Source organism: Oncorhynchus clarkii, unplaced genomic scaffold (assembly GCF_045791955.1).
Source record: "Oncorhynchus clarkii lewisi isolate Uvic-CL-2024 unplaced genomic scaffold, UVic_Ocla_1.0 unplaced_contig_12930_pilon_pilon, whole genome shotgun sequence".
Taxonomy (NCBI): Eukaryota; Metazoa; Chordata; class Actinopteri; order Salmoniformes; family Salmonidae; genus Oncorhynchus; species Oncorhynchus clarkii.
Window position 1 is genome coordinate 28130 of NW_027258529.1, and position 27375 is coordinate 55504.

The 27375-nt window shown below is 54.2% G+C and overlaps 1 protein-coding gene across 1 annotated transcript; it reads right to left on the bottom strand.

Moving 5' to 3' along the window:
- Positions 1–26: 26 nt before the first annotated feature.
- On the bottom strand, positions 27–27375 carry LOC139397192 (BCL-6 corepressor-like; the record flags this gene model as incomplete). Its single annotated transcript, XM_071144064.1, has 5 exons — positions 27–1251; positions 4751–4904; positions 8257–8334; positions 26922–27067; positions 27209–27375. Coding segments are annotated over 5 exons (855 nt in total), but the record flags the coding sequence as incomplete, so codon positions are not given.

The following is a 27375-nucleotide window of genomic DNA, read 5'->3' on the forward strand; positions in this document are numbered from 1 at the left end:
GTTCACTTTTATTGCGATTTATTTAAATGAACTTTTTTGTAAAATATAAATACAAATAAGTGTATTTAATTACAAAGTTTAAACACTTACATTGCCTAAACAAACAAACCAAACACCCCAGTCAGAAAAACAGTTACTGAAATGGTCATCTTATTTACAAGTTCAAGCATGAATCTCACTCTTCAATTGAAATGGCTTGTAGTATTTTACATTTATATTTTACAAAAAACCCACATCAAATATCTTAATTCCTCATTGTCATAAATAAGAGACAAATAAAGCTAGGTTTTTAGACAATGTTGAAAATAAAAATCCCCAAATCTTTGGGATGAGCCATGAGTGCTAAAATGTTTTTTGTCACAGTTCACCTCTATATATATATCTATCAAAGTCCAATGGGTCGGTAAAGCTCAAATCAAGTGCACTGCCATGATCCAAAGTCAAACAATGACCTGTTCACTAGCCTAGTCAACCCAAACAGTGTCAAAACCCACAACCTGACCACAACATGACAACCAAAGCAGCAGATATACAGTATGGATATACATACATACATATATATATATAGAACAAATTCAATCGGCTGTTAATGTATACATATATAATATATTTATTTTAAAAATGCAGTTTGTGTGGCGCTGGGGTCTGTTTCCTCTTGGAAGGGATACTGTCCAGTATTCAACATCCAGTCCTCACAGGGCAGGGGAACGTACACATGGAGCATGTGTGTGTGTTGGCTACGTCCCAATACTCTCTCCTTCCTCCCAAAGTGTTCACTTCCCTTCACCGATTTGAAAGGAAAGGACTGGTATAAGAAACATGGTGGAAAACTACCACTAGCCAAATAACTGCACCAGATTTGTGGGAACTAGTGAAGGAGTGTCCACTTCAGGAGAAAGTAGATCTTATTGAGAGTCACCCTCTGTGTGTGTATCTCAGGGTCACGAGCGGGCTTTAGCTTTGACCTGGGCCCCTTTGGGCTCCCATCGGCTGTCCAAACACTCTAGCGAGGAGCCCAGCAGCGCAGCCAGCTCCGAGCTGGTCTCAACCAGGTCCAGCAGCTCCTTGCTGTCGGGGAGGAAGGCGGCGAGCTCGTCGGGGCACGAGAAGAGCTGCGACAGTGACGCCTGCTTGTAGAACTCTGCCTCGGCGATGGTTGCTACCTCCAGATGGGCGAAGGCTGCCCTGAACGCCCTGGAGGACATTCTGAGTCTCTTCAGGACGTCTGATAGGAGCAGCCAGTTTCTGGGACTGAGGGGGTTAAAGAGAGAGAAGGAGAGAGAGGGAACGGGTTAGCATGGCTCTACACTTCTGATGTGACACCAGTGGCTCCAGCTTTTCAACACTAGCTGTAATTATGGGCTGTAGCACCGTGGTTGGGGTTTTCAACATCTGTCACACACATATAAACACAAAGGCTTTTCTGGGGGCGCTCTGTGAATTCAGTTGGTGTGTGAATAATCCTTATGTGAGAATGGATGTGTGTAACCCCCCCCCCCCCCCCCTCACACACACACACACGGGTAGGTGATGAACAACAGGCGCTGTTCAATCGATAGCACTTGAAATGGTTAGCTGTGTAGCGCTGCGGCTGGGGAGCAGCTGAATGGGGAGAGGAGTGTAAATGCAAGCGCTGCCGAGCCTCCGTGTGTGTGTGTGTGTGTGTGTGTGTGTGTGTGTGTGTGTGTGTGTGTGTGAGTGAGAGAGAGCGCAGGCCGGCCTCACAGCCCAGGAGATCCATTAATACTGCATCAGCCAGAAGAGCAGAGTGAGCCGAGAGAGACAAGAGGAGAGAGAGAACGAGAGCAGAGAGAGAGAGACAAGAGGAGAGAGAGAACGAGAGCAGAGCGAGAGAGACAAGAGGAGAGAGAGAACGAGAGCAGAGCGAGAGAGAAAGAAAGAGTGGGGGAGGGGAGCTCCGCTGAGAGATGGAGAGAGAGAGAGACAAGAGGAGAGAACGAGAGAGAGAGACAAGAGGAGAGGGAGAACGAGAGCGAAAGAAAGAGTGGGAGAGGGGAGCTCCGCTGAGAGATAGAGAGAGAGACAAGAGGAGAGAGAGAACGAGAGCGAAATAAAGAGTGGGGGAGGGGAGCTCCGCTGAGAGATGGAGAGAGAGAGACAAGAGGAGAGAGAACGAGAGCAGAGCGAGAGAGAGAGACACGAGGAGAGAGAGAACGAGAGCGAAATAAAGAGTGGGGGAGGGGAGCTCCGCTGAGAGATAGAGAGAGAGAGAGACAAGAGGAGAGAGAGAACGAGAGCGAAAGAAAGAGTGGGGGAGGGGAGCTCCGCTGAGAGATGGAGAGAGAGAGACAAGAGGAGAGAGAACGAGAGCAGAGCGAGAGAGAGAGACACGAGGAGAGAGAGAACGAGAGCGAAAGAAAGAGTGGGGGAGGGGAGCTCCGCTGAGAGATAGAGAGAGAGAGCGGTGCTCAGACTGAAGATTACACAGAACAGTGCGCTGCAGCCAAGAGGGAGAGAATGAGAGGGAGGGGAGGAAGAGAGGGTGAGTGACGAGGCTGGGAGGAAAACGGTGTGGGAGGCAATTAGCGCTGTCTGCATTCACACACGTCTCTAGCTAACGTCTCCGGCTAACGGCAGCCTGCCGTGCTGCGTAGCGTCAATCTCCATCTTCTCCTCTATATTTCTCTCTACCATCCTAAAAAACCTCCTCTCTCTACCATCCTTCTACCAAACCTCCTCTCTCTTTACCATCCTAAAAAACCTCCTCTCTCTACCATCCTTCTACCAAACCTCCTCTCTCTCTACCATCCTAAAAAACCTCCTCTCTCTACCATCCTTCTACCAAACCTCTCTCTCTACCATCCTATCAAATCTCTCTCTCTCTCTACCATCCTATCAAACCTCTCTCTCTCTCTCTCTACCATCCTAAAAAACATCCTCTCTCTACCATCCTTCTACCAAACCTATCTCTCTCTCTACCATCCTATCAAACCTCTCTCTCGCTCTCTACCATCCTATCAAACCTCTCTCTATCTCTCTCTCTACCATCCTATCAAACCTCTCTCTCTCTACCATCCTATCAAACCTCTCTCTCTCTACCATCCTATCAAACCTCTCTCTCTCTACCATCCTATCAAACCTCTCTCTCTCTCTACCATCCTGTCAAATCTCCTCTCTCTCTACCATCCTGTCAAATCTCCTCTCTCTCTACCATCCTATCAAATCTCAATTCTCTCTCTACCATCCTATCAAACCTCTCTCTCTCTCTACCATCCTCCTATCAAATATCTCTCTACCATCCTAAAAAACCTCCTCCATCCTAAAAAACCTCCTCCTCTCTCTCTACCATCCTTCTATCAAATCTCCTCTCTACCATCCTATCAAATCTCCTCTCTACCATCCTATCAAATCTCCTCTCTACCATCCTATCAAATCTCCTCTCTACCATCCTATCAAATCTCCTCTCTACCATCCTATCAAATCTTCTCTCTCTCTACCATCCTATCAAATCTCCTCTCTCTCTCTACCATCCTATCAAATCTCCTCTCTCTCTCTACCATCCTATCAAATCTCCTCTCTCTCTCTACCATCCTATCAAATCTCCTCTCTCTCTCTACCATCCTATCAAATCTCCTCTCTCTCTCTCTCTCTCTACCATCCTTCAATCAAACCTCCTCTCTCTCTCTACCATCCTATCAATCCTCCAATCGTTCTCTCTAAAATCCTCTATCCAACCTCCTTTCTGTCTCTTTACCCACCCTCTCTGTTCCTCTCCATCTCTCTAACCCCCTAATGTTTCTCCTCCCTCATATCAGAGCAACCCACAGTATTAAAGAGCTCTGCTTCTACTAGTCTACCTTCTTCCCTCCACATTAATCATTTCCTCCTGTGGCGAGCCCCCTGGTTAATGACACCCCCCTCCTCCTCCCTCTGCCAGGTCGGTGTGACTAATGACCCTCCCCCCTCCCTCCCCCAGATCGGTGTGACTAATGACCCTCCCCCCTCCCTCCCCCAGATCGGTGTGACTAATGACCCTCCCCCCTCCCTCCCCCAGGTCGGTGTGACTAATTACCCCCCCCCCTCCCTCCCCCAGGTCGGTGTGACTAATGACCCTCCCCCAGATCGGTGTGACTAATGACCCTCCCACCTCCCTCCCCCAGATCGGTGTGACTAATGACCCTCCCCCCTCCCTCCCCCAGGTCGGTGTGACTAATGACCCTCCCCCTCCCTCCCCCAGATCAGTGTGACTAATGACCCTCCCCCCTTCCTCCCCCAGGTCGGTGTGACTAATGACCCTCCCCCTCCCTCCCCCAGATCGGTGTGACTAATGACCCTCCCCCCTTCCTCCCCCAGGTCGGTGTGACTAATGACTTTATCGATACCCTGATCATAATGACCCTCCCCCCTCCCTCCCCCAGATCGGTGTGACTAATGACCCTCCCCCCTCCCTCCCCCAGGTCGGTGTGACTAATGACTTTATCGATACCCTGATCATAATGATCCCTCCTCTCATCTTTTTAATAACACACTGGATAGGGGGAGAGGAGGGACGGATGGATGGAGGGAACCCAACATGCAGTGAAGTGTAGGGTTACTGGTGAGAACAACAACACTGTTATAATGTGGCTGGGTAACCGTGACAATACTGTAATGTAATGGGTGGTCACAGGTGGACAGACTAAAGCTCATTATTTTGCTTACTGCAGGACAGAAACCGATTCAAAACTGTAGTCAGAACCGGAAGGAAAAATGTTATTTCTGGGGCCTTTAATGACACACAGACACTTACCCCTGTGAGAGGGAGAGCTGAATGTTGTAGCAGGGCAGGAGGGGTCGGTCAGAGAACTCAAACTCAAAGCCCTGCCTCGAGTCCTCCTCCTCCTCCTCTCCTGGGCCTGGGGGGTTAGCCAGGATGTCATAGGCTGCTGGGTCCTCACCTGACTCTGCAACACACACACACACACACACACACACACACACACACACACACACACAGTTACAACACTATTCTGTAGAGATGACCAAACACACTGTTACAACACTATTCTGCATCAGTGGCGATGACAGGTGAGTACTACACAGGTCAGGTTGCAGAACTCAAACAGGTGGGCACATTCCAAATGAAACACACATGACTGTCTACACCTGCATCACCCCCCACAACACACACAGCCAGGGTTAAGCTGGAGATAAATGCCTGTGGCAGATAAGGTCAGCCTCGTCAAACAGGCACAGTCAGAGCATTGTACTGCTGGCTGGCTGGCCCCCCCCCCCCCCCTCCCTCCAATGATAGCATGAAGCAGCCAGGTGTTGCCCTGGGGCGCCCAGCTCCACTCAGCCCACCGAACCGACCGCAGGGTGTGTGTGCATCAGTGTGTTGAATAATGCAGGTATGGAGAGATCCTAGCAGCCGTCCACCCCCACTTCATCCACTTCTGCCTTCACAGGACTAGGGGTGGTATTAGCATGTAATATGACTGTTTTCTTGCGGGAAGAGGGGATGAAATATTAGCGTTGTCCATTAGGCAACATTTGAAACGACCTTGAAGAATTTCTACAAAGTTGTCACCGGTGACACTCAAATCACAGAGAAAGATGAATTATGACCTTCAACTTCTGTTTGTAATATGATGCAGGAATGTAATACAGTTCTCTGGCCTCTCCAGCTGGAAGTCCAACCTCTCCCTGCTGTTCTAACACGGGGGGGCGGCTGTGGTGTGAGGGACATTTCACAATTTGGAGAAAGGGAGGGGATGAGGGGAGGAAAGGAGGGAGTGAGCAGAGGAGGAGGGAGAGGGGGATTAATTGGTAGTTTGTCGTGGGTCTTTAATAGACCCTCATGCCTCACATTCCTGTGATTCCAGGACTGGAGAGAGGATAGAGGGAGTGGAGAGAGGAGGATAGAGGGAGTTGAGAGGATAGAGGGAGTGGAGAGAGGAGGATAGAGGGAGTGGAGAGAGGAGGATAGAGGGAGTGGAGAGAGGAGGATAGAGGGAGTTGAGAGGATAGAGGGAGTGGAGAGAGGAGGATAGAGGGAGTGGAGAGAGGAGGATAGAGGGAGTGGAGAGAGGAGGATAGAGGGAGTTGAGAGGATAGAGGGAGTGGAGAGAGGAGGATAGCGGGAGTGGAGAGAGGAGGATAGCGGGAGTGGAGAGAGGAGGATAGAGGGAGTGGAGAGAGGAGGATAGAGGGAGTGGGAGAGGAGGATAGGGGGAGTGAGAGAGGAGGATAGAGGGAGTGAGAGAGGAGGATAGAGAGAGTGGAGAGAGGAGGATAGTGGGAGTGGAGAGAGGAGGATAGTGGGAGTGGAGAGAGGAGGATAGCGGAGAGGGGAGAAAAGAGGGAGTGGAGAGGGGAGGATAGAGGCAGTGGAGAGGGGAGGATAGAGGGAGTGGAGAGGAGAGGGGAGGATAGAGGCAGTGGAGAGGGGATGATAGAGGGAGTGGAGAGTGGAGGATGAGGGAGTGCAGAGAGGAGGATGAGGGAGTGGAGAGAGGATGATGAGGGAGTGGAGAGAGGAGGATGAGAGAGTGGAGAGAGGAGGATGAGGGAGTGGAGAGAGGATAGAGGGAGTGGAGAGAGGATAGAGGGAGTGGAGAGGATAGAGGGAGTGGAGAGGATAGAGGGAGTGGAGAGAGGATAGAGGGAGTGGAGAGAGGATAGAGGGAGTGGAGAGAGGATAGAGGGAGTGGAGAGGATAGTGGGAGTGGAGAGGATAGAGGGAGTGGAGAGGATAGAGGGAGTGGAGGGGATAGAGGGAGTGGAGGATGAGGGAGTGGAGGAGAGAGGGAGTGAGAGAGGAGGATAGAGAGAGTGGAGAGAGGATAGAGGGAGTGAGAGAGGAGGATAGGGGGAGTGAGAGAGGAGGATAGGGGGAGTGGAGAGAGGAGGATAGAGGGATTGGAGAGAGGAGGATAGCGGGAGTAGAGAGAGGAGGATAGGGGGAGTGGAGAGAGGAGGATAGAGGGAGTGGAGAGAGGAGGATAGAGGGAGTGGAGAGAGGAGGATAGAGGGAGTGGGAAATGAGGGAATTTGCTTTCCTAACAGCTGGAGTGGGGCCCATTCTGTAATAGCCCCCCCCCCTCTCTCTCGCTCTTTGGAGCTCAAACCTCCATAGCATCACTAGTTAAAACCGGGGACCTTTCTGCATGGCATTGAGATCCACATATCTCAGTTGTTGGGAGCATGGTGGGTGTCGGCAATGCGAAGGTTGCAAGTTGGATTTCCACATGGGCCATCAATATTGATCGTAAGCAATACATGGGAGAAACTTGTGGTTTGGAGGCAGGAGAGTATGGAGGCAGGAGGGGAGGTAGGTAGGAGGGTAGGGAGGCAGGAGGGGAGGTAGGCAGGAGAGTAGGGAGGCAGGAGAGTAGGGAGGCAGGAGAGTAGGGAGGCAGGAGTGTAGGGAGGCAGGAGAGTAGGGAGGCAGGAGAGTAGGGAGGCAGGAGAGTAGGGAGGCAGGAGAGTAGGGAGGCAGGAGGGGAGGTAGGCAGGAGAGTAGGGAGGCAGGAGAGTAGGGAGGCAGGAGGGGAGGTAGGCAGGAGAGTAGGGAGGCAGGAGAGTAGGGAGGCAGGAGAGTAGGGAGGCAGGAGAGTAGGGAGGCAGGAGGGGAAGTAGGCAGGAGAGTAGGGAGGCAGGAGAGTAGGGAGGCAGGAGAGTAGGGAGGCAGGAGGGGAGGTAGGCAGGAGGGTAGGGAGGCAGGAGAGTAGGGAGGCAGGAGGGGAGGTAGGCAGGAGGGTAGGGAGGCAGGAGGGGAGGTAGGCAGGAGAGTAGGGAGGCAGGAGGGGAGGTAGGCAGGAGAGTAGGGAGGCAGGAGGGGAGGTAGGCAGGAGAGTAGGTAGGCAGGAGAGTAGGGAGGGAGGAGAGTAGGGAGGTAGGCAGGAGAGTAGGGAGGGAGGAGAGTAGGGAGGTAGGCAGGAGAGTAGGGAGGCAGGAGGGGAGGTAGGCAGGAGAGTAGGGAGGCAGGAGGGGCGGTAAGCAGGAGAGAAGGGAGGCAGGAGAGTAGGGAGGCAGGAGAGTAGGGAGGCAGGAGGGGAGATAGGCAGGAGAGTAGGTAGGCAGGAGAGTAGGGAGGCAGGAGGTGAGGTAGGCACAAAAGCGTAGCTCGCTCCGTAGCTGGGAGGGGAAATCTATCGGATACAAGAGAAGCCACTGTTCTCTTTTTCTGATGTTGTCCTTCTGAATCAATGCTGGTATCCTCCGAGAAGACTCCCACAGAGATTGTGTGTGTGTGTGTGTGTGTGTGTGTGTGTGTGTGTGTGTGTGTGTGTGTGTGTGTGTGTGTGTACTCACCACACACGGCGCTGCCGTAAAACTCCCAGTAGATGCCTTCGTCAGTGTCTTCACGCCCCTTCAGGTCGGAAAAATACTCTAGAGAGACAGAGACACAGTACAGCTATAAACAGGGACAGAGAGAGAGAGACACGGTACAGCTATAAACAGAGACAGAGAGAGAGAGACACGGTACAGCTATAAACAGGGACAGAGCAGAGAGAGACACAGTACAGCTATAAACAGAGACAGAGCAGAGAGACACGGTACAGCTATAAACAGGGACAGAGCAGAGAGAGACACAGTACAGCTATAAACAGGGACAGAGCAGAGAGACACGGTACAGCTATAAACAGGGACAGAGCAGAGAGAGACACGGTACAGCTATAAACAGAGACAGAGCAGAGAGAGACACGGTACAGCTATAAACAGAGACAGAGCAGAGAGAGACACGGTACAGCTATAAACAGAGACAGAGCAGAGAGAGAGACACGGTACAGCTATAAACAGGGACAGAGCAGAGAGAGAGACAGTACAGCTATAAACAGGGACAGAGCAGAGAGAGACACAGTACAGCTATAAACAGGGACAGAGCAGAGAGAGACACGGTACAGCTATAAACAGAGACAGAGCAGAGAGAGAGAGAGACACGGTACAGCTATAAACAGAGACAGAGCAGAGAGAGAGACACGGTACAGCTATAAACAGGGACAGAGCAGAGAGAGAGAGACACGGTACAGCTATAAACAGAGACAGAGCAGAGAGAGAGACGGTACAGCTATAAACAGGGACAGAGCAGAGAGACACGGTACAGCTATAAACAGGGACAGAGCAGAGAGAGACACAGTACAGCTATAAACAGGGACAGAGCAGAGAGAGACACGGTACAGCTATAAACAGGGACAGAGCAGAGAGAGACACGGTACAGCTATAAACAGGGACAGAGCAGAGAGAGACACGGTACAGCTATAAACAGGGACAGAGCAGAGAGAAACACAGTACAGCTATAAACAGGGACAGAGCAGAGAGAGAGAGACACGGTACAGCTATAAACAGGGACAGAGCAGAGAGAGAGAGACACGGTACAGCTATAAACAGGGACAGAGCAGAGAGAGACACGGTACAGCTATAAACAGGGACAGAGCAGAGAGAGAGACATACGGTACAGCTATAAACAGAGACAGAGCAGAGAGAGAGAGACACGGTACAGCTATAAACAGGGACAGACCAGAGAGAGAGAGACACGGTACAGCTATAAACAGAGACAGAGCAGATAGAGACACGGTACAGCTATAAACAGGGACAGAGTAGAGAGAGAGAGACACGGTACAGCTATAAACAGGGACAGAGCAGAGAGAGACACGGTACAGCTATAAACAGGGACAGAGCAGAGAGAGACACGGTACAGCTATAAACAGGGACAGAGCAGAGAGAGAGAGACACGGTACAGCTATAAACAGGGACAGAGCAGAGAGAGAGAGACACGGTACAGCTATAAACAGAGACAGACCAGAGAGAGAGAGACACGGTACAGCTATAAACAGGGACAGAGCAGAGAGAGACACGGTACAGCTATAAACAGGGACAGAGCAGAGAGAGACACGGTACAGCTATAAACAGAGACAGAGCAGAGAGAGAGAGACACGGTACAGCTATAAACAGGGACAGAGCAGAGAGAGACACGGTACAGCTATAAACAGGGACAGAGCAGTACAGCTATAAACAGAGAGAGACACGGTACAGCTATAAACAGGGACAGAGCAGAGAGAGAGACACGGTACAGCTATAAACAGGGTCAGAGCAGAGAGAGAGAGACACGGTACAGCTATAAACAGGGACAGAGCAGAGAGAGAGAGACACGGTACAGCTATAAACAGGGACAGAGCAGGGACAGAGAGAGAGACACGGTACAGCTATAAACAGGGACAGAGCAGAGAGAGAGAGACACGGTACAGCTATAAACAGGGACAGAGCAGAGAGAGACACGGTACAGCTATAAACAGGGACAGTGCAGAGAGAGACACGGTACAGCTATAAACAGAGACAGAGCAGAGAGAGAGAGACACGGTACAGCTATAAACAGGGACAGAGCAGAGAGAGACACGGTACAGCTATAAACAGGGACAGAGCAGAGAGAGAGAGACACGGTACAGCTATAAACAGGGACAGAGCAGAGAGAGAGAGACACGGTACAGCTATAAACAGGGACAGAGCAGAGAGAGACACGGTACAGCTATAAACAGGGACAGAGCAGAGAGAGAGAGACACGGTACAGCTATAAACAGGGACAGAGCAGAGAGAGACACGGTACAGCTATAAACAGGGACAGTGCAGAGAGAGACACGGTACAGCTATAAACAGAGACAGAGCAGAGAGAGAGAGACACGGTACAGCTATAAACAGGGACAGAGCAGAGAGAGACACGGTACAGCTATAAACAGGGACAGAGCAGAGAGAGAGAGACACGGTACAGCTATAAACAGGGACAGAGCAGAGAGAGAGAGACACGGTACAGCTATAAACAGAGACAGACCAGAGAGAGAGAGACACGGTACAGCTATAAACAGGGACAGAGCAGAGAGAGACACGGTACAGCTCTAAACAGGGACAGAGCAGAGAGAGACACGGTACAGCTATAAACAGAGACAGAGCAGAGAGAGAGAGAGACACGGTACAGCTATAAACAGGGACAGAGCAGAGAGAGAGAGACACGATACAGATATAAACAGGGACAGAGCAGAGAGAGACACGGTACAGCTATAAACAGGGACAGAGCAGAGAGAGAGAGAGACACGGTACAGACACGGCCCCCCACCCTGGCCCCCAGCCCTGCCCCCCACGCCCCCCACCCTGGCCCCCACGCCCTTGCCCCCCACCCCGGCCCCCCCGCCCTGGCCCCAGCCCCCCAACCTGTCCCCTGCCCCCCAACCTGGCCCCCCACCCCCCACCCTGCCCCCCCGCCCCCCACCCTGGCCCCCCGCCCTCCCTGTTCACTCTGCCTCATGGTGGAACAGGCGGAGGACGGCAGTGTGTGTCAGACATGCATCTCTAATCAGATTCCACTCGGGAGCCTTCAAAGCCGCTAGGGAGCCATGCACGCTCTCACACAGACACACACTTAAATCACCGGGTGTTCACTCCACCGAGTGTTCATTTAAAAACGGCTCCGGCTGCTTGGACAGCAGGTCACTATGTTTGCATTCTGTGTGTGTGTGCGTGTTTGTGTGTGTGTGCTTGCGCACAGGGAGCCGGTGTGGGAGCGGGGGCAGCTGTGCGGGGGCTTGGCGTTGGGTGGGTAGTGTGGCAGTGCCAGAGGCAGCAAGGGAGTGGTGTGCCAGCTACAGCCATTCAGGGATTCAGCAGTTAAGCCTCATTAAAAAACCCACGGAACGACAGAGAAAGAGAGAGAGGGAAAGGAGAGAGAGGCAGAGAGGGAAAGGAGAGAGAGAGGCAGAGAGGGAAAGGAGAGAGAGAGGCAGAGGGAAATGAGAGAGAGAGGCAGAGAGGGAAAGGAGTTAGAGAGGCAGAGAGGGAAAGGAGAGAGAGGCAGAGAGGGAAAGGAGAGAGAGAGGCAGAGAGGGAAAGGAGAGAGAGAGGCAGAGAGGGAAATGAGAGAGAGAGGCAGAGAGGGAAAGGAGAGAGAGAGGCAGAGAGGGAAAGGAGAGAGAGAGGCAGAGAGGGAAAGGAGAGAGAGAGGCAGAGAGGGAAAGGAGAGAGAGAGGCAGAGAGGGAAAGGAGAGAGAGGCAGAGAGGGAAAGGAGAGAGAGGCAGAGAGGGAAAGGAGAGAGAGAGGCAGAGAGGGAAAGGAGAGAGTGGTAGAGAGAGAGAAAGTATTAGATGGAAAAGGGAGAGAAGGAGAGAGAAAGAACGAGGCGAAGGAAAGTAAGAAAGTGTGTGTTGTGCTAGCTGCTGATTAGAGCTCCCAGGGAGAGGGAACACATTGGGGGAGGAGGTGGAAATCAGACTGGCAGGCAGCACATCCAGACAAACCTGCCGATTTACCACGCCCCCCTTCTTTCTCTCCCTCTCTCTCTACTTCCTCTCGCTCCATCTTTCATTCTCTCTCTAGCTCCTTCATGCTTGCTCAGCCTCGTTCCAGTTCTCTCTGTCACACTAACCCCCCCTCTATATTTCATTCTCTCTCTCTCTCTTCACGCTCCCTCCATCTGTCTTTTAGTCGTACTCACTCTCTCTATTTCACACACTCACTGTTTCTAGCTTCCTTGCGCTTGCCGTGTCTCTAACGTGGTCTTACACAAAGCCTGGGAGTTGAGACGGAGAGAGGAAGGGAACGAGAGCACGGAAGGAAGGATGAAGAGGCTATTACCCTGTAACACCACTGAGTGTATTCATTTGTTAGTGCTGGCTTGTATATATGCCTCTCTGCAGTGTGTGTGTGTGTGTGTCAGCAGGGTATAGCTGAGCACTGTGCTCCCCATAGCTCTAAATGACAGGCTGGCTCTGTGGCCGTGCTGCTCTGTGGCCGTGCTGCTCTGTGGCCGTGCTGCTCTGTGGTTTGCGGGGGAAGCAGCCGTTTTAAATGCTAAGTGGGAAGTGGTGATTAGGGGAGGAGAGCGGAGGGAGAGAGGGAGCGAGGGAGAGCAGAGAAGAGAAGAAAAGAGAGGTGCTGGGCTCTGATTGCTACCCCCGTCCACCCCTCCTTCTGCCCCCGGCTCTCTGCTCTCCCTGGATAATGTGGGTCACGATATTGCAGCACTCAGCGCTCAGGGCAGTGTGTGTGTGTGTGTGTGTGTGTGTGTCAATGGAGATACGTCTCTCTACCGACACACACCGCCTCTGTGTTACATCACCACCATACTTCCAGCTCCACACAGACACGGAAACACACGGCTATTTCAGCTGTTGTTTTGTTTCCCTGCTCAATCCAAGGCATTCGGGAACGAGAGATCTACCTCGCAAATAACAGGATTAGGAAACAAAATCCCAGAGAATCCCTGTAGAAGTCCCAGAGGCCAGGGAGGGAAGGCCTGAGTGGGAGAGAGAGTCCAGGAAGGGAGAGAGAGTCCAGGGAGGGAAGAGAGTCCAAGGAGGGAAGATAGAAAGGAGAGTCCAGAGAGGGAAGAGAGAGAGGAGAGTCCAGAGAGGGAAGAGAGAGGAGAGTCCAAAGAGAGAGAGCGGAGAGTCCAGGGAGGGAAGAGAGAGAGGAGAGTCCAGAGAGGGAAGAGAGAGGAGAGTCCAAAGAGAGAGAGAGGAGAGTCCAGAGAGGGAAGAGAGAGAGGAGAGTCCAGAGAGGGAAGAGAGAGGAGAGACCAAAGAGAGAGAGAGGAGAGTCCAGAGAGGGAAGAGAGAGAGGAGAGTCCAGGGAGGGAAGAGAGAGAGGAGAGTCCAGAGAAGGAAGAGAGAGAGGAGAGTCAAGAGAGAGAGAGTAGAGTCCAGGGAGGGAAGAGAGAGAGGAGAGTCAAGAGAGGGAAGCGAGAGAGGAGAGAAGGGAGGGAAGAGCGATAGGAGAGTCCAGGGAGGGAAGAGAGAGAGGAGAGTCCAGAGGGGGAAGAGAGAGAGGAGAGTCCAGAGAGAGAGAGGAGAGTCCAGGGAGGGAAGAGAGAGAGGAGAATCAAGAGAGGGAAGAGAGAGAGGAGAGTCCAGAGAGAGAGAGAAGAGAGTCCAGGAAGGGAAAAGAGAGAGGAGAATCAAGAGAGGGAAGAGAGAAAGGAGAGTCCAGAGAGGGAAGAGAGAGAGGAGAGTCCAGGGAGGGAAGAGCGAGAGGAGAGTCCAGAGAGGGAAGAGAGAGAGGAGAGTCCAGAGAGGGAAGAGAGAGAGGAGAGTCCAGAGAGGGAAGAGAGAGAGGAGAGTCCAGGGAGGGAAGAGAGAGAGGAGAATCAAGAGAGGGAAGAGAGAAAGGAGAGTCCAGAGAGGGAAGAGAGAGAGGAGAGTCCAGGGAGGGAAGAGAGAGAGGAGAGTCCAGGGAGGGAAGAGAGAGAGGAGAGTCCAGAGAGGGAAGAGAGAGAGGAGAGTCCAGAGAGGGAAGAGAGAGAGGAGAGTCCAGAGAGGGAAGAGAGAGAGGAGAGTCCAGGGAGGGAAGAGAGAGAGGAGAGTCCAGGGAGGGAAGAGAGAGAGGAGAGTCCAGAGACGGAAGAGAGAGTGGAGAGTCCAGAGAGGGAAGAGAGAGAGGAGAGTCCAGAGAGGGAAGAGAGAGAGGAGAGTCCAGGGAGGGAAGAGAGAGAGGAGAGTCCAGAGAGGGAAGAGAGAGAGGAGAGTCCAGAGAGGGAAGAGAGAAAGGAGAGTCCAGGGAGGGAAGAGAGAGAGGAGAGTCCAGAGGAAGGAAGAGAGAAAGGAGAGTCCAGGGAGTGAAGAGACAGAGGAGGGAAGAGAGGGCCGAGAGAGAGGAGAGTCCAGGGAGGGAAGAGAGAGAGGAGAGTCCAGGGAGGGACGAGAGAGAGGAGAGTCCAGAGAGGGACGAGAGAGAGAGGAGAGTGCAGAGGAAGGAAGAGAGAGAGGGGAGTCCAGGGAGGGAAGGGAGATAGGAGAGTCCAGAGAGGGAAGAGAGAGGAGAGTCCAGGGAGGGAAGAGAGAAAGGAGAGTCCAGGGAGGGAAGATAGAAAGGAGAGTCCAGAGAGGGAAGAGAGAGGAGAGTCCAGGGAGGGAAGAGAGAGAGGAGAGTCCAGGGAGGAATGAGAGAGAGGAGAGTCCAGGGAGGGAAGAGAGAGAGGAGAGTCCAGGGAGGGAAGAGAGAGAGGAGAGTCCAGAGGAAGGAAGATAGAGAGGAGAGTCCAGGGAGGGAAGAGAGAGAGGACAGTCCAGGGATGGAAGAGAGAAAGGAGAGTCCAGAGGAAGGAAGAGAGAAAGGAGAGTCCAGGGAGGGAAGAGAGAGAGGAGAGTCCAGAGGAAGGAAGAGAGAGAGGGGAGTCCAGGGAGGGAAGAGCGAGAGGAGAGTCCAGAGAGGGAAGAGAGAGAGAGGAGAGTCCAGAGAGAGAGAGGAGAGTCCAGAGAGAGAGAGGAGAGTCCAGGGAGGGAAGAGAGAGAGGAGAGTCCAGAGAGAGAGAGGAGAGTCCAGAGAGAGAGAGGAGAGTCCAGAGAGAGAGAGGAGAGTCCAGAAAGAGAGAGGAGAGTCCAGAGAGGAAAGAGAGAGAGGAGAGTCCAGGGAGGGAAGCGAGAGAGGAGAGTACAGGGAGGGAAGAGAGAGAGGAGAGTCCAGGGAGGGAAGAGAGAGAGGAGAGTCCAGAGAGGGAAGAGAGAGTGCGGAGTCCAGAGAGGGAAGAGAGAGAGGAGAGTCCAGAGAGGGAAGAGAGAGAGGAGAGTCCAGGGAGGGAAGAGAGAGAGGAGAGTCCAGGGAGGGAAGAGAGAGATGAGAGTCAAGAGAGGGAAGAGAGAGAGGAGAGTCCAGAGAGGAAAGAGAGAGAGGAGAGTCCAGAGAGGAAAGAGAGAGAGGAGAGTCCAGAGAGGGAAGAGAGAGAGGAGAGTCCAGAGAGGGAAGAGAGAGAGGAAAGTCCAGAGAGGGAAGAGAGAGAGGAGAGTCCAGGGAGGGAAGAGAGAGGACAGTCCAGGGAAGGAAGAGAGAAAGGAGAGTCCAGAGGAAGGAAGAGAGAAAGGAGAGTCCAGGGAGGGAAGAGAGAGAGGAGAGTCCAGAGGAAGGAAGAGAGAAAGGAGAGTCCAGGGAGTGAAGAGACAGAGGAGGGAAGAGAGGGAAGAGAGAGAGGAGAGTCCAGGGAGGGAAGAGAGAGAGGAGAGTCCAGAGAGGGACGAGAGAGAGAGGAGAGTCCAGAGGAAGGAAGAGAGAGAGGGGAGTCCAGGGAGGGAAGGGAGATAGGAGAGTCCAGAGAGGGAAGAGAGAGGAGAGTCCAGAGGAAGGAAGAGAGAGAGGAGAGTCCAGGGAGGGAAGAGAGAGAGGAGTGTCCAGGGAGGGATGAGAGAGAGGAGAGTCCAGGGAGGGAAGAGAGAGAGGAGAGTCCAGAGAGGGAAGAGAGAGAGGAGAGTCCAGGGAAGGAAGAGAGAGAGGAGAACCCAGGGAGGGAAGAGAGAAAGGAGAGTCAAGGGAGTGAAGAGAGAGAGGAGAGTCCAGAGAGGGATGAGAGAGAGGAGAGTCCAGGGAGGGAAGAGAGAGAGGAGAGTCCAGAGAGGAAAGAGAGAGAGGAGAACCCAGGGAGGGAAGAGAGAAAGGAGAGTCCAGGGAGTGAAGAGAGAGAGGAGAGTCCAGAGAGGGATGAGAGAGAGGAGCGTCCAGAGAGGAAAGAGAAAGAGGAGAGTCCAGAGAGGGAAGAGAGAGAGGAGAGTTCAGAGAGGGAAGAGAGAGAGGAGAGTCCAGAGAGGGAAGAGAGAGAGGAGAGTCCAGAGAGGGAAGAGTTGGAGGAGAGTCCAGGGAGGGAAGAGAGAGAGGAGAGTCCAGGGATGGAAGAGAGAAAGGAGAGTCCAGAGGAAGGAAGAGAGAAAGGAGAGTCCAGGGAGGGAAGAGAGAGAGGAGAGTCCAGAGGAAGGAAGAGAGAAAGGAGAGTCCAGGGAGTGAAGAGACAGAGGAGGGAAGAGAGGGAAGAGAGAGAGGAGAGTCCAGGGAGGGAAGAGAGATAGGAGAGTCCAGAGAGGGACGAGAGAGAGAGGAGAGTCCAGAGGAAGGAAGAGAGAGAGGGGAGTCCAGTGAGGGAAGGGAGATAGGAGAGTCCAGAGAGGGAAGAGAGAGGAGAGTCCAGAGGAAGGAAGAGAGAGAGGAGAGTCCAGGGAGGGAAGAGAGAAAGGAGAGTCCAGGGAGGGAAGAGAGAAAGGAGAGTCCAGAGAGGGAAGAGAGAGGAGAGGAGAGTCCAGAGAGGGAAGAGAGAGAGGAGAGCCCAGGGAGGTAAGAGAGAGAGGAGCGTCCAGGGAGGGAAGAGAGAGAGGAGAATCAAGAGAGGGAAGAGAGAGAGGAGCGTCCAGGGAGGGAAGAGAGAGAGGAGAGTCCAGCGAGGGAAGAGAGAGAAGAGAGTCAAGAGAGGGAAGAGCGAGAGGAGAGTCCAGAGAGGGAAGAGAGAGAGGAGAGTCCAGAGAGGGAAGAGAGAGAGGAGAGTCCAGAGAGGGAAGAGAGAGAGGAGAGTCCAGAGAGGGAAGAGAGAGAGGAGAGTCCAGGGAGGGAAGAGAGAGAGGAGAGTCCAAAGAGGGAAGAGAGAGGAGAGTCCAGAGGAAGGAAGAGAGAGAGGAGAGTCCAGGGAGGGAAGAGAGAAAGGAGAGTCCAGGGAGGGAAGAGAGAAAGGAGAGTCCAGAGAGGGAAGAGAGAGGAGAGTCCAGGGAGGGAAGAGAGAGAGGAGAGTCCAGGGAGGGATGAGAGAGAGGAGAGTCCAGGGAGGGAAGAGAGAGAGGAGAGTCCAGGGAGGGAAGAGAGAGAGGAGAATCCAGAGAGGGAAGAGAGAAAGGAGAGTCCAGAGAGGGAAGAGAGAGAGGAGAGTCCAGGGAGGGAAGAGAGAGAGGAGAGTCCAGAGAGGGAAGAGAGAGAGGAGAGTCCAGAGAGAGAGAGGAGAGTCCAGAGAGAGAGAGGAGAGTCCAGGGAGGGGAGAGAGGAGAGTCCAGAGAGAGAGAGGATAGTCCAGAGAGAGAGAGAGGAGAGTCCAGAGAGAGAGAGGAGAGTACAGAGAGGGAAGAGCGAGAGGAGAGTCCAGGGAGGGAAGAGAGAGAGGAGAGTCCAGGGAGGGAAGAGAGAGAGGAGAGTCCAGAGAGGGAAGAGAGAGTGGAGAGTCCAGAGAGGGAAGAGAGAGAGGAGAGTCCAGAGAGGGAAGAGAGAGAGGAGAGTCCAGGGAGGGAAGAGAGAGAGGAGAGTCCAGAGAGGGAAGAGAGAGAGGAGAGTCCAGGGAGGGAAGAGAGAGAGGAGAATAGAGGGAGGGAAGAGAGAGAGGAGAGTCCAGAGAGGGAAGAGCGAGAGGAGAGTCCAGAGAGGGAAGAGAGAGAGGAGAGTCCAGGGAGGGAAGAGAGAGAGGAGAGTCCAGAGAGGGAAGAGAGAGAGGAGAGTCCAGAGAGAGAGAGGAGAGTCCAGGGAGGGAAGAGAGAGAGGAGAGTCCAGGGAGGGAAGAGAGACAGGAGAGTCCAGGGAGGGAAGAGAGAGAGGAGAGTCCAGGGAGGGAAGAGAGAGAGGAGAGTCCAGAGAGGGAAGGGAGAGAGGAGAGTCCAGAGAGAGAGAGGAGAGTCCAGGGAGGGAAGAGAGAGAGGGGAGTCCAGAGAGGGAAGAGAGAGAGGAGAGTCCAGAGAGAGAGAGTAGAGTCCAGGGAGGGAAGAGAGAGAGGAGAGTCAAGAGAGAGAGAGGAGAGTCCAGGGAGGGAAGAGAGAGAGGAGAATCAAAAGAGGGAAGAGAGAGAGGAGAGTCCAGAGAGAGAGAGAAGAGTGCAGAGGAAGGAAGAGAGAGAGGGGAGTCCAGGGAGGGAAGGGAGATAGAAGAGTCCAGAGAGGGAAGAGAGAGGAGAGTCCAGAGGAAGGAAGAGAGAGAGGAGAGTCCAGGGAGGAAAGAGAGAAAGGAGAGTCCAGTGAGGGAAGAGAGAAAGGAGAGTCCAGAGAGGGAAGAGAGAGGAGAGTCCAGGGAGGGAAGAGAGAGAGGAGAGTCCAGGGAGGAATGAGAGAGAGGAGAGTCCAGGGAGGGAAGAGAGAGAGGAGAGTCCAGGGAGGGAAGAGAGAGAGGAGAGTCCAGAGGAAGGAAGATAGAGAGGAGAGTCCAGGGAGGGAAGAGAGAGAGGACAGTCCAGGGATGGAAGAGAGAAAGGAGAGTCCAGAGGAAGGAAGAGAGAAAGGAGAGTCCAGGGAGGGAAGAGAGAGAGGAGAGTCCAGAGGAAGGAAGAGAGAGAGGGGAGTCCAGGGAGGGAAGAGCGAGAGGAGAGTCCAGAGAGGGAAGAGAGAGAGAGGAGAGTCCAGAGAGAGAGAGGAGAGTCCAGAGAGAGAGAGGAGAGTCCAGGGAGGGAAGAGAGAGAGGAGAGTCCAGAGAGAGAGAGGAGAGTCCAGAGAGAGAGAGGAGAGTCCAGAGAGAGAGAGGAGAGTCCAGAAAGAGAGAGGAGAGTCCAGAGAGGGAAGAGAGAGAGGAGAGTCCAGGGAGGGAAGAGAGAGAAGAGAGTCCAGGGAGGGAAGAGAGAGAGGAGAGTCCAGGGAGGGAAGAGAGAGAGGAGAGTCCAGAGAGGGAAGAGAGAGTGGAGAGTCCAGAGAGGGAAGAGAGTGAGGAGAGTCCAGAGAGGGAAGAGAGAGAGGAGAGTCCAGGGAGGGAAGAGAGAGAGGAGAGTCCAGAGAGGGAAGAGAGAGAGGAGAGTCCAGAGAGGGAAGAGAGAGAGGAGAGTCCAGAGAGGGAAGAGAGAGAGGAGAGTCCAGGGAGGGAAGAGAGAGAGGAGAGTCCAGGGAGGGAAGAGAGAGATGAGAATCAAGAGAGGGAAGAGAGAGAGGAGAGTCCAGAGAGGAAAGAGAGAGAGGAGAGTCCAGAGAGGAACGAGAGAGAGGAGAGTCCAGAGAGGGAAGAGAGAGAGGAGAGTCCAGAGAGGGAAGAGAGAGAGGAGAGTCCAGGGAGGGAAGAGAGAGGACAGTCCAGGGATGGAAGAGAGAAAGGAGAGTCCAGAGGAAGGAAGAGAGAAAGGAGAGTCCAGGGAGGGAAGAGAGAGAGGAGAGTCCAGAGGAAGGAAGAGAGAAAGGAGAGTCCAGGGAGTGAAGAGACAGAGGAGGGAAGAGAGGGAAGAGAGAGAGGAGAGTCCAGGGAGGTAAGAGAGAGAGGAGAGTCCAGAGAGGGACGAGAGAGAGAGGAGAGTCCAGAGGAAGGAAGAGAGAGAGGGGAGTCCAGGGAGGGAAGGGAGATAGGAGAGTCCAGAGAGGGAAGAGAGAGGAGAGTCCAGAGGAAGGAAGAGAGAGAGGAGAGTCCAGGGAGGGAAGAGAGAGAGGAGAGTCCAGGGAGGGATGAGAGAGAGGAGAGTCCAGGGAGGGAAGAGAGAGAGGAGAGTCCAGAGAGGGAAGAGAGAGAGGAGAGTCCAGGGAAGGAAGAGAGAGAGGAGAACCCAGGGAGGGAAGAGAGAAAGGAGAGTCCAGGGAGTGAAGAGAGAGAGGAGAGTCCAGAGAGGGATGAGAGAGAGCAGAGTCCAGAGAGGGAAGAGAGAGAGGAGAGTCCAGGGAGGTAAGAGAGAGAGGAGCGTCCAGAGAGGAAAGAGAGAGAGGAGAGTCCAGAGAGGAAAGAGAGAGAGGAGAGTCCAGAGAGGGAAGAGAGAGAGGAGAGTCCAGAGAGGGAAGAGAGAGAGGAGAGTCCAGAGAGGGAAGAGAGAGAGGAGAGTCCAGAGAGGGAAGAGTTGGAGGAGAGTCCAGGGAGGGAAGAGAGAGAGGAGAGTCCAGGAAGAGAGAGAGGAGAGTCCAGAGGAAGGAAGAGAGAAAGGAGAGTCCAGGGAGTGAAGAGACAGAGGAGGGAAGAGAGGGAAGAGAGAGAGGAGAGTCCAGGGAGGGAAGAGAGAGAGGAGAGTCCAGAGAGGGACGAGAGAGAGAGGAGAGTCCAGAGGAAGGAAGATAGAGAGGGGAGTCCAGTGAGGGAAGGGAGATAGGAGAGTCCAGAGAGGGAAGAGAGAGGAGAGTCCAGAGGAAGGAAGAGAGAGAGGAGAGTCCAGGGAGGGAAGAGAGAAAGGAGAGTCCAGGGAGGGAAGAGAGAAAGGAAAGTCCAGAGAGGGAAGAGAGAGGAGAGGAGAGTCCAGAGAGGGAAGAGAGAGAGGAGAGCCCAGGGAGGTAAGAGAGAGAGGAGCGTCCAGGGAGGGAAGAGAGAGAGGAGAATCAAGAGAGGGAAGAGAGAGAGGAGCGTCCAGGGAGGGAAGAGAGAGAGGAGAATCAAGAGAGGGAAGAGAGAGAGGAGAGTCCAGAGAGGGAAGAGAGAGAGGAGAGTCCAGGGAGGGAAGAGAGAGAAGAGAGTCAAGAGAGGGAAGAGCGAGAGGAGAGTCCAGAGAGGGAAGAGAGAGAGGAGAGTCCAGAGAGGGAAGAGAGAGAGGAGAGTCCAGAGAGGGAAGAGAGAGAGGAGAGTCCAGAGAGGGAAGAGAGAGAGGAGAGTCCAGGGAGGGAAGAGAGAGAGGAGAGTCCAGAGAGGGAAGAGAGAGGAGAGTCCAGAGGAAGGAAGAGAGAGAGGAGAGTCCAGGGAGGGAAGAGAGAAAGGAGAGTCCAGGGAGGGAAGAGAGAAAGGAGAGTCCAGAGAGGGAAGAGAGAGGAGAGTCCAGGGAGGTAAGAGAGAGAGGAGAGTTCAGGGAGGGAAGAGAGAGGAGAGTCCAGAGAGGGAAGAGAGAGAGGAGAGTCCAGGGAGGGAAGAGAGAGAGGAGAGTCCAGAGAGGGAAGAGAGAGAGGAGAGTCCAGGGAAGGAAGAGAGAGAGGAGAGTCCAGGGAGGGAAGAGAGAAAGGAGAGTCCAGGGAGGGAAGAGAGAGAGGAGAGTCCAGAGAGGGAAGAGAGAGGAGAGTCCAGAGGAAGGAAGAGAGAGAGGAGAGTCCAGGGAGGGAAGAGAGAAAGGAGAGTCCAGGGAGGGAAGAGAGAAAGGAGAGTCCAGAGAGGGAAGAGAGAGGAGAGTCCAGGGAGGTAAGAGAGAGAGGAGCGTTCAGGGAGGGAAGAGAGAGGAGAGTCCAGAGAGGGAAGAGAGAGAGGAGAGTCCAGGGAGGGAAGAGAGAGAGGAGAGTCCAGAGAGGGAAGAGAGAGAGGAGAGTCCAGAGAGGGAAGAGAGAGAGGAGAGTCCAGGGAGGGAAGAGAGAGAGGAGAGTCCAGAGAGGGAAGAGAGAGAGGAGAGTCCAGAGAGGGAAGAGAGAGAGGACAGTCCAGGGAGTTAAGAGAGAGAGGAGAATCAAGAGAGGGAAGAGAGAGAGGAGAGTCCAGGGAGGGAAGAGAGAGAAGAGAGTCAAGAGAGGGAAGAGCGAGAGGAGAGTCCAGAGAGGGAAGAGAGAGAGGAGAGTCCAGAGAGGGAAGAGAGAGAGGAGAGTCCAGGGAGGGAAGAGCGAGAGGAGAGTCCAGAGAGGGAAGAGAGAGGAGAGTCCAGAGGAAGGAAGAGAGAGAGGAGAGTCCAGGGAGGGAAGAGAGAAAGGAGAGTCCAGGGAGGGAAGAGAGAAAGGAGAGTCCAGAGAGGGAAGAGAGAGGAGAGTCCAGGGAGGGAAGAGAGAGAGGAGAGTCCAGGGAGGGATGAGAGAGAGGAGAGTCCAGGGAGGGAAGAGAGAAAGGAGAGTCCAGGGAGGGAAGAGAGAAAGGAGAGTCCAGAGAGGGAAGAGAGAGAGGAGAGTCCAGAGAGGGAAGAGAGAGAGGAGAGTCCAGAGAGGGAAGAGAGAGAGGAGAGTCCAGGGAGGTAAGAGAGAGAGGAGCGTCCAGGGAGGGAAGAGAGAGAGGAGAGTCCAGAGAGGGAAGAGAGAGAGGAGAGTCCAGGGAGGGAAGAGAGAGAGGAGAGTCCAGGGAGGTAAGAGAGAGAGGAGCGTCCAGGGAGGGAAGAGAGAGAGGAGAGTCCAGGGAGGGAAGAGAGAGAGGAGAGTCCAGAGAGGGAAGAGAGAGAGGAGAGTCCAGAGAGGGAAGAGAGAGAGGAGAGTCCAGGGAGGTAAGAGAGAGAGGAGCGTCCAGGGAGGGAAGAGAGAGAGGAGAGTCCAGAGAGGGAAGAGAGAGAGGAGAGTCCAGGGAGGGAAGAGAGAGAGGAGAGTCCAGAGAGGGAAGAGAGAGAGGAGAGTCCAGGGAAGGAAGAGAGAGAGGAGAGTCCAGGGAGGGAAGATAGAAAGGAGAGTCCAGGGAGTGAAGAGAGAGAGGAGAGTCCAGAGAGGGATGAGAGAGAGGAGAGTCCAGAGAGGGAAGAGAGAGAGGAGAGTCCAGGGAGGTAAGAGAGAGAGGAGCGTCCAGGGAGGGAAGAGAGAGAAGAGAATCAAGAGAGGGAAGAGAGAGAGGAGAGTCCAGAGAGGGAAGAGAGAGAGGAGGGTCCAGGGAGGGAAGAGAGAGAAGAGAGTCAAGAGAGGGAAGAGCGAGAGGAGAGTCCAGAGAGGGAAGAGAGAGAGGAGAGTCCAGAGAGGGAAAAGAGAGAGGAGAGTCCAGAGAGGGAAGAGAGAGAGGAGAGTCCAGAGAGGGAAGAGAGAGAGGAGAGTCCAGAGAGGGAAGAGAGAGAGGACAGTCCAGGGAGTTAAGAGAGAGAGGAGAATCAAGAGAGGGAAGAGAGAGAGGAGAGTCCAGGGAGGGAAGAGAGAGAAGAGAGTCAAGAGAGGGAAGAGCGAGAGGAGAGTCCAGAGAGGGAAGAGAGAGAGGAGAGTCCAGAGAAGGAAGAGAGAGAGGAGAGTCCAGGGAGGGAAGAGCGAGAGGAGAGTCCAGAGAGGGAAGAGAGAGGAGAGTCCAGAGGAAGGAAGAGAGAGAGGAGAGTCCAGGGAGGGAAGAGAGAAAGGAGAGTCCAGGGAGGGAAGAGAGAGAGGAGAGTCCAGGGAGGGATGAGAGAGAGGAGAGTCCAGGGAGGGAAGAGAGAGAGGAGAGTCCAGGGAGGGAAGAGAGAGAGGAGAGTCCAGGGAGGGAAGAGAGAGAGGAGAGTCCAGAGAGGGAAGAGAGAGAAGAGAGTCCAGGGAGGTAAGAGAGAGAGGAGCGTCCAGGGAGGGAAGAGAGAGAGGAGAGTCCAGGGAGGGAAGAGAGAGAGGAGAGTCCAGAGAGGGAAGAGAGAGAGGAGAGTCCAGAGAGGGAAGAGAGAGAGGAGAGTCCAGGGAGGGAAGAGCGAGAGGAGAGTCCAGAGAGGGAAGAGAGAGAGGAGAGTCCAGAGAGGGAAGAGAGAGAGGAGAGTCCAGCGAGGGAAGAGCGAGAGGAGAGTCCAGAGAGGGAAGAGAGAGGAGAGTCCAGAGGAAGGAAGAGAGAGAGGAGAGTCCAGGGAGGGAAGAGAGAAAGGAGAGTCCAGGGAGGGAAGAGAGAAAGGAGAGTCCAGAGAGGGAAGAGAGAGGAGAGTCCAGGGAGGGAAGAGAGAGAGGAGAGTCCAGGGAGGGATGAGAGAGAGGAGAGTCCAGAGAGGGAAGAGAGAGAGGAGAGTCCAGGGAGGGAAGAGAGAGAGGAGAGTCCAGAGAGGGAAGAGAGAGAGGAGAGTCCAGGGAAGGAAGAGAGAGAGGAGAGTCCAGGGAGGGAAGATAGAAAGGAGAGTCCAGGGAGTGAAGAGAGAGAGGAGAGTCCAGAGAGGGATGAGAGAGAGGAGAGTCCAGAGAGGGAAGAGAGAGAGGAGAGTCCAGGGAGGTAAGAGAGAGAGAGGAGCGTCCAGGGAGGGAAGAGAGAGAGGAGAATCAAGAGAGGGAAGAGAGAGAGGAGAGTCCAGAGAGGGAAGAGAGAGAGGAGAGTCCAGGGAGGGAAGAGAGAGAAGAGAGTCAAGAGAGGGAAGAGCGAGAGGAGAGTCCAGAGAGGGAAGAGAGAGAGGAGAGTCCAGAGAGAGAGAGAGGAGAGTCCAGAGAGGAAAGAGAGAGAGGAGAGTCCAGAGAGGGAAGAGAGAGAGGAGAGTCCAGAGAGGGAAGAGAGGAGAGGAGAGTCCAGAGAGGGAAGAGATAGAGGAGAGTCCAGGGAGGGAAGAGAGAGAGGAGAGTCCAGGGATGGAAGAGAGAAAGGAGAGTCCAGAGGAAGGAAGAGAGAAAGGAGAGTCCAGAGAGGGAAGAGAGAGAGGAGAGTCCAGGGGAAGGAAGAGAGAAAAGAGAGTCCAGGGAGTGAAGAGAGAGAGGAGAGTCCAGAGAGGGAAGAGAGAGAGGAGAGTCCAGGGAGGGAAGAGAGAGAGGAGAGTCCAGGGAGGGAAGAGAGAGAGGAGAGTCCAGGGAGGGAAGAGAGAGAGGAGAATCCAGGGAGAGAGGAGAGTCCAGGGAGGGAGGACGGGCAGAAAGGCCAGAGGGAAGAGAGGGAGGAGAAGACAGGGAGGGAGGGAGGAGAGGACAAGGAGGGAGGGAGTGCTCCTAGTGGGTTCTGGGGTGCTCCTAGTGGGCAGGTTTATGTAAAATAGTATCAACTCATCAACACTTGAGGATTAGTGAGTGGAGAGAGGCAGAGAGGGCTGGAGCTGAAGCAGCAGTGTGGGCCACTGTGGAATTGAACTGAAGGGGGAAATTCTAATCCCCCCTTTTGCCTAAATGAATTGGATTTGTTGTGCGTTTTCTCTCTCTCTCTGGGAAGCACAGATCAGGTTAGGTGAGTGGAGTGAACTAGGCACCGTTTGGCAATCGCTGTTGGAGTGTGTATAAGAGGAGGAAAGTGTGTGTGTGTGTGTGTGTGTGTGTGTGTGTGTGTGTGTGTGTGTGTGTGCACGCACCAGAGCAGGGCTGATTAATAATGCCCTGAAATAGAGAACGGATGGAGGGAGGAAGAGAGAGAGAGAGAGGAAGAGAGGGAGGGAGGAAGAGAGAGAGAGAGAGGGATGCTAGCTCACTGCGGTTCTCTCAAGCACTCAATGGAACGCTGTCCTCTACTTCCCCTTGGTATATCTCTTCACCATCCATTTAAACTGTGTGGTGCCTGGGCGTGTGTGTGTGTGTCTGTGTGTGTGTAATGAGGCCGTCAGTTCCCTGTCCTGGCCCCCAGAAACCACTGTGTTGGGCCAGAGCCAGAACACACGTAGGCAAAGCCGTGTTTTGAAAGTTCGTCATTGATCCAATCCCCTGTGACTTTGTTTTGACGTCCCCACCAACGACCTCCCTGACGTCCCCACCAACGACCTCCCTGACGTCCCCACCAACAACCTCCCTGACGGCACCCACCAACGACCTCCCTGACGGCACCCACCAACGACCTCCCTGACGGCACCCACCAACGACCTCCCTGACGGCACCCACCAACGACCTCCCTGACGTCCCCACCAACAACCTCCCTGACGTCCCCACCAACGACCTCCCTGACGGCACCCACCAACGACCTCCCTGACGGCACCCACCAACGACCTCCCTGACGTCCCCACCAACGACCTCCCTGACGTCCCCACCAACGACCTCCCTGACGTCCCCACCAACGACCTCCCTGACGTCCCCACCAACGACCTCCCTGACGTCCCCACCAACGACCTCCCTGACGGCACCCACCAACGACCTCCCTGACGGCACCCACCAACAACCTCCCTGACGTCCCCACCAACGACCTCCCTGACGGCACCCACCAACAACCTCCCTGACGTCCCCACCAACAACCTCCCTGACGTCCCCACCAACAACCTCCCTGACGGCACCCACCAACGACCTCCCTGACGGCACCCACCAACAACCTCCCTGACGTCCCCACCAACGACCTCCCTGACGTCCCCACCAACGACCTCCCTGACGGCACCCACCAACGACCTCCCTGACGGCACCCACCAACGACCTCCCTGACGTCCCCACCAACAACCTCCCTGACGTCCCCACCAACGACCTCCCTGACGGCACCCACCAACGACCTCCCTGACGGCACCCACCAACGACCTCCCTGACGTCCCCACCAACGACCTCCCTGACGTCCCCACCAACAACCTCCCTGACGTCCCCACCAACGACCTCCCTGACGTCCCCACCAACAACCTCCCTGACGTCCCCACCAACGACCTCCCTGACGTCCCCACCAACGACCTCCCTGACGGCAGTCTCAGACTGAAGTATGTAGTGAACATAGAACAGTGGAAGTATTCTGTTTGAGTCGTCAGGCAACCTCTCTCCCCCTCACTGCACCGCTCACAAGGGCCAGCCCATAGAGGACGACCCCTCTGCAGCTGTTGCTAAGTAACCTGATAGTGGGGTAACGCGGTGCAACTCCCGAGGATGATACTGTGTCCCCCACAGATGAGGAACACACACACACACCATCTCTAAAGCAGTCTTACCAGAGAGGAATCCCTCCATGCCGTGGGAGTGTGTCATGCGGAGGAGGCTGCGGCCAGAGTACGTAGCCAGGGTTGGGTCAGCTCCGTAGGACAGCAGCAGACGGACCACGTCCAGATGGTCATTCTCCACCGCGTCATGGAGGGGCCTGGGGGGGAGGGACACGCCACACACGCTGGCGTTATGTACAGAGCCTTGGAAGGCAATTGTCCATGTCCATATGTCTGGCCTGTGTGTTAGTGAGAGAGAAAGTGAGTGTCCATGCTTAAGTGTGTGTGTGTGTGTCTACCTGGTGCCTTCCTGGGCGCTACAGTTGACGTCGGCACCGTGCTCCAGCAGGTGCTGAGTGATAGCAAGCCAGCCACGTGCACATGCCTCGTGCAGCGCACAGTAGCCCGCGTTGTCACGGTGATTGACGTCACACACCCCGTTCTCCAGGCAGTACAGCACTACATC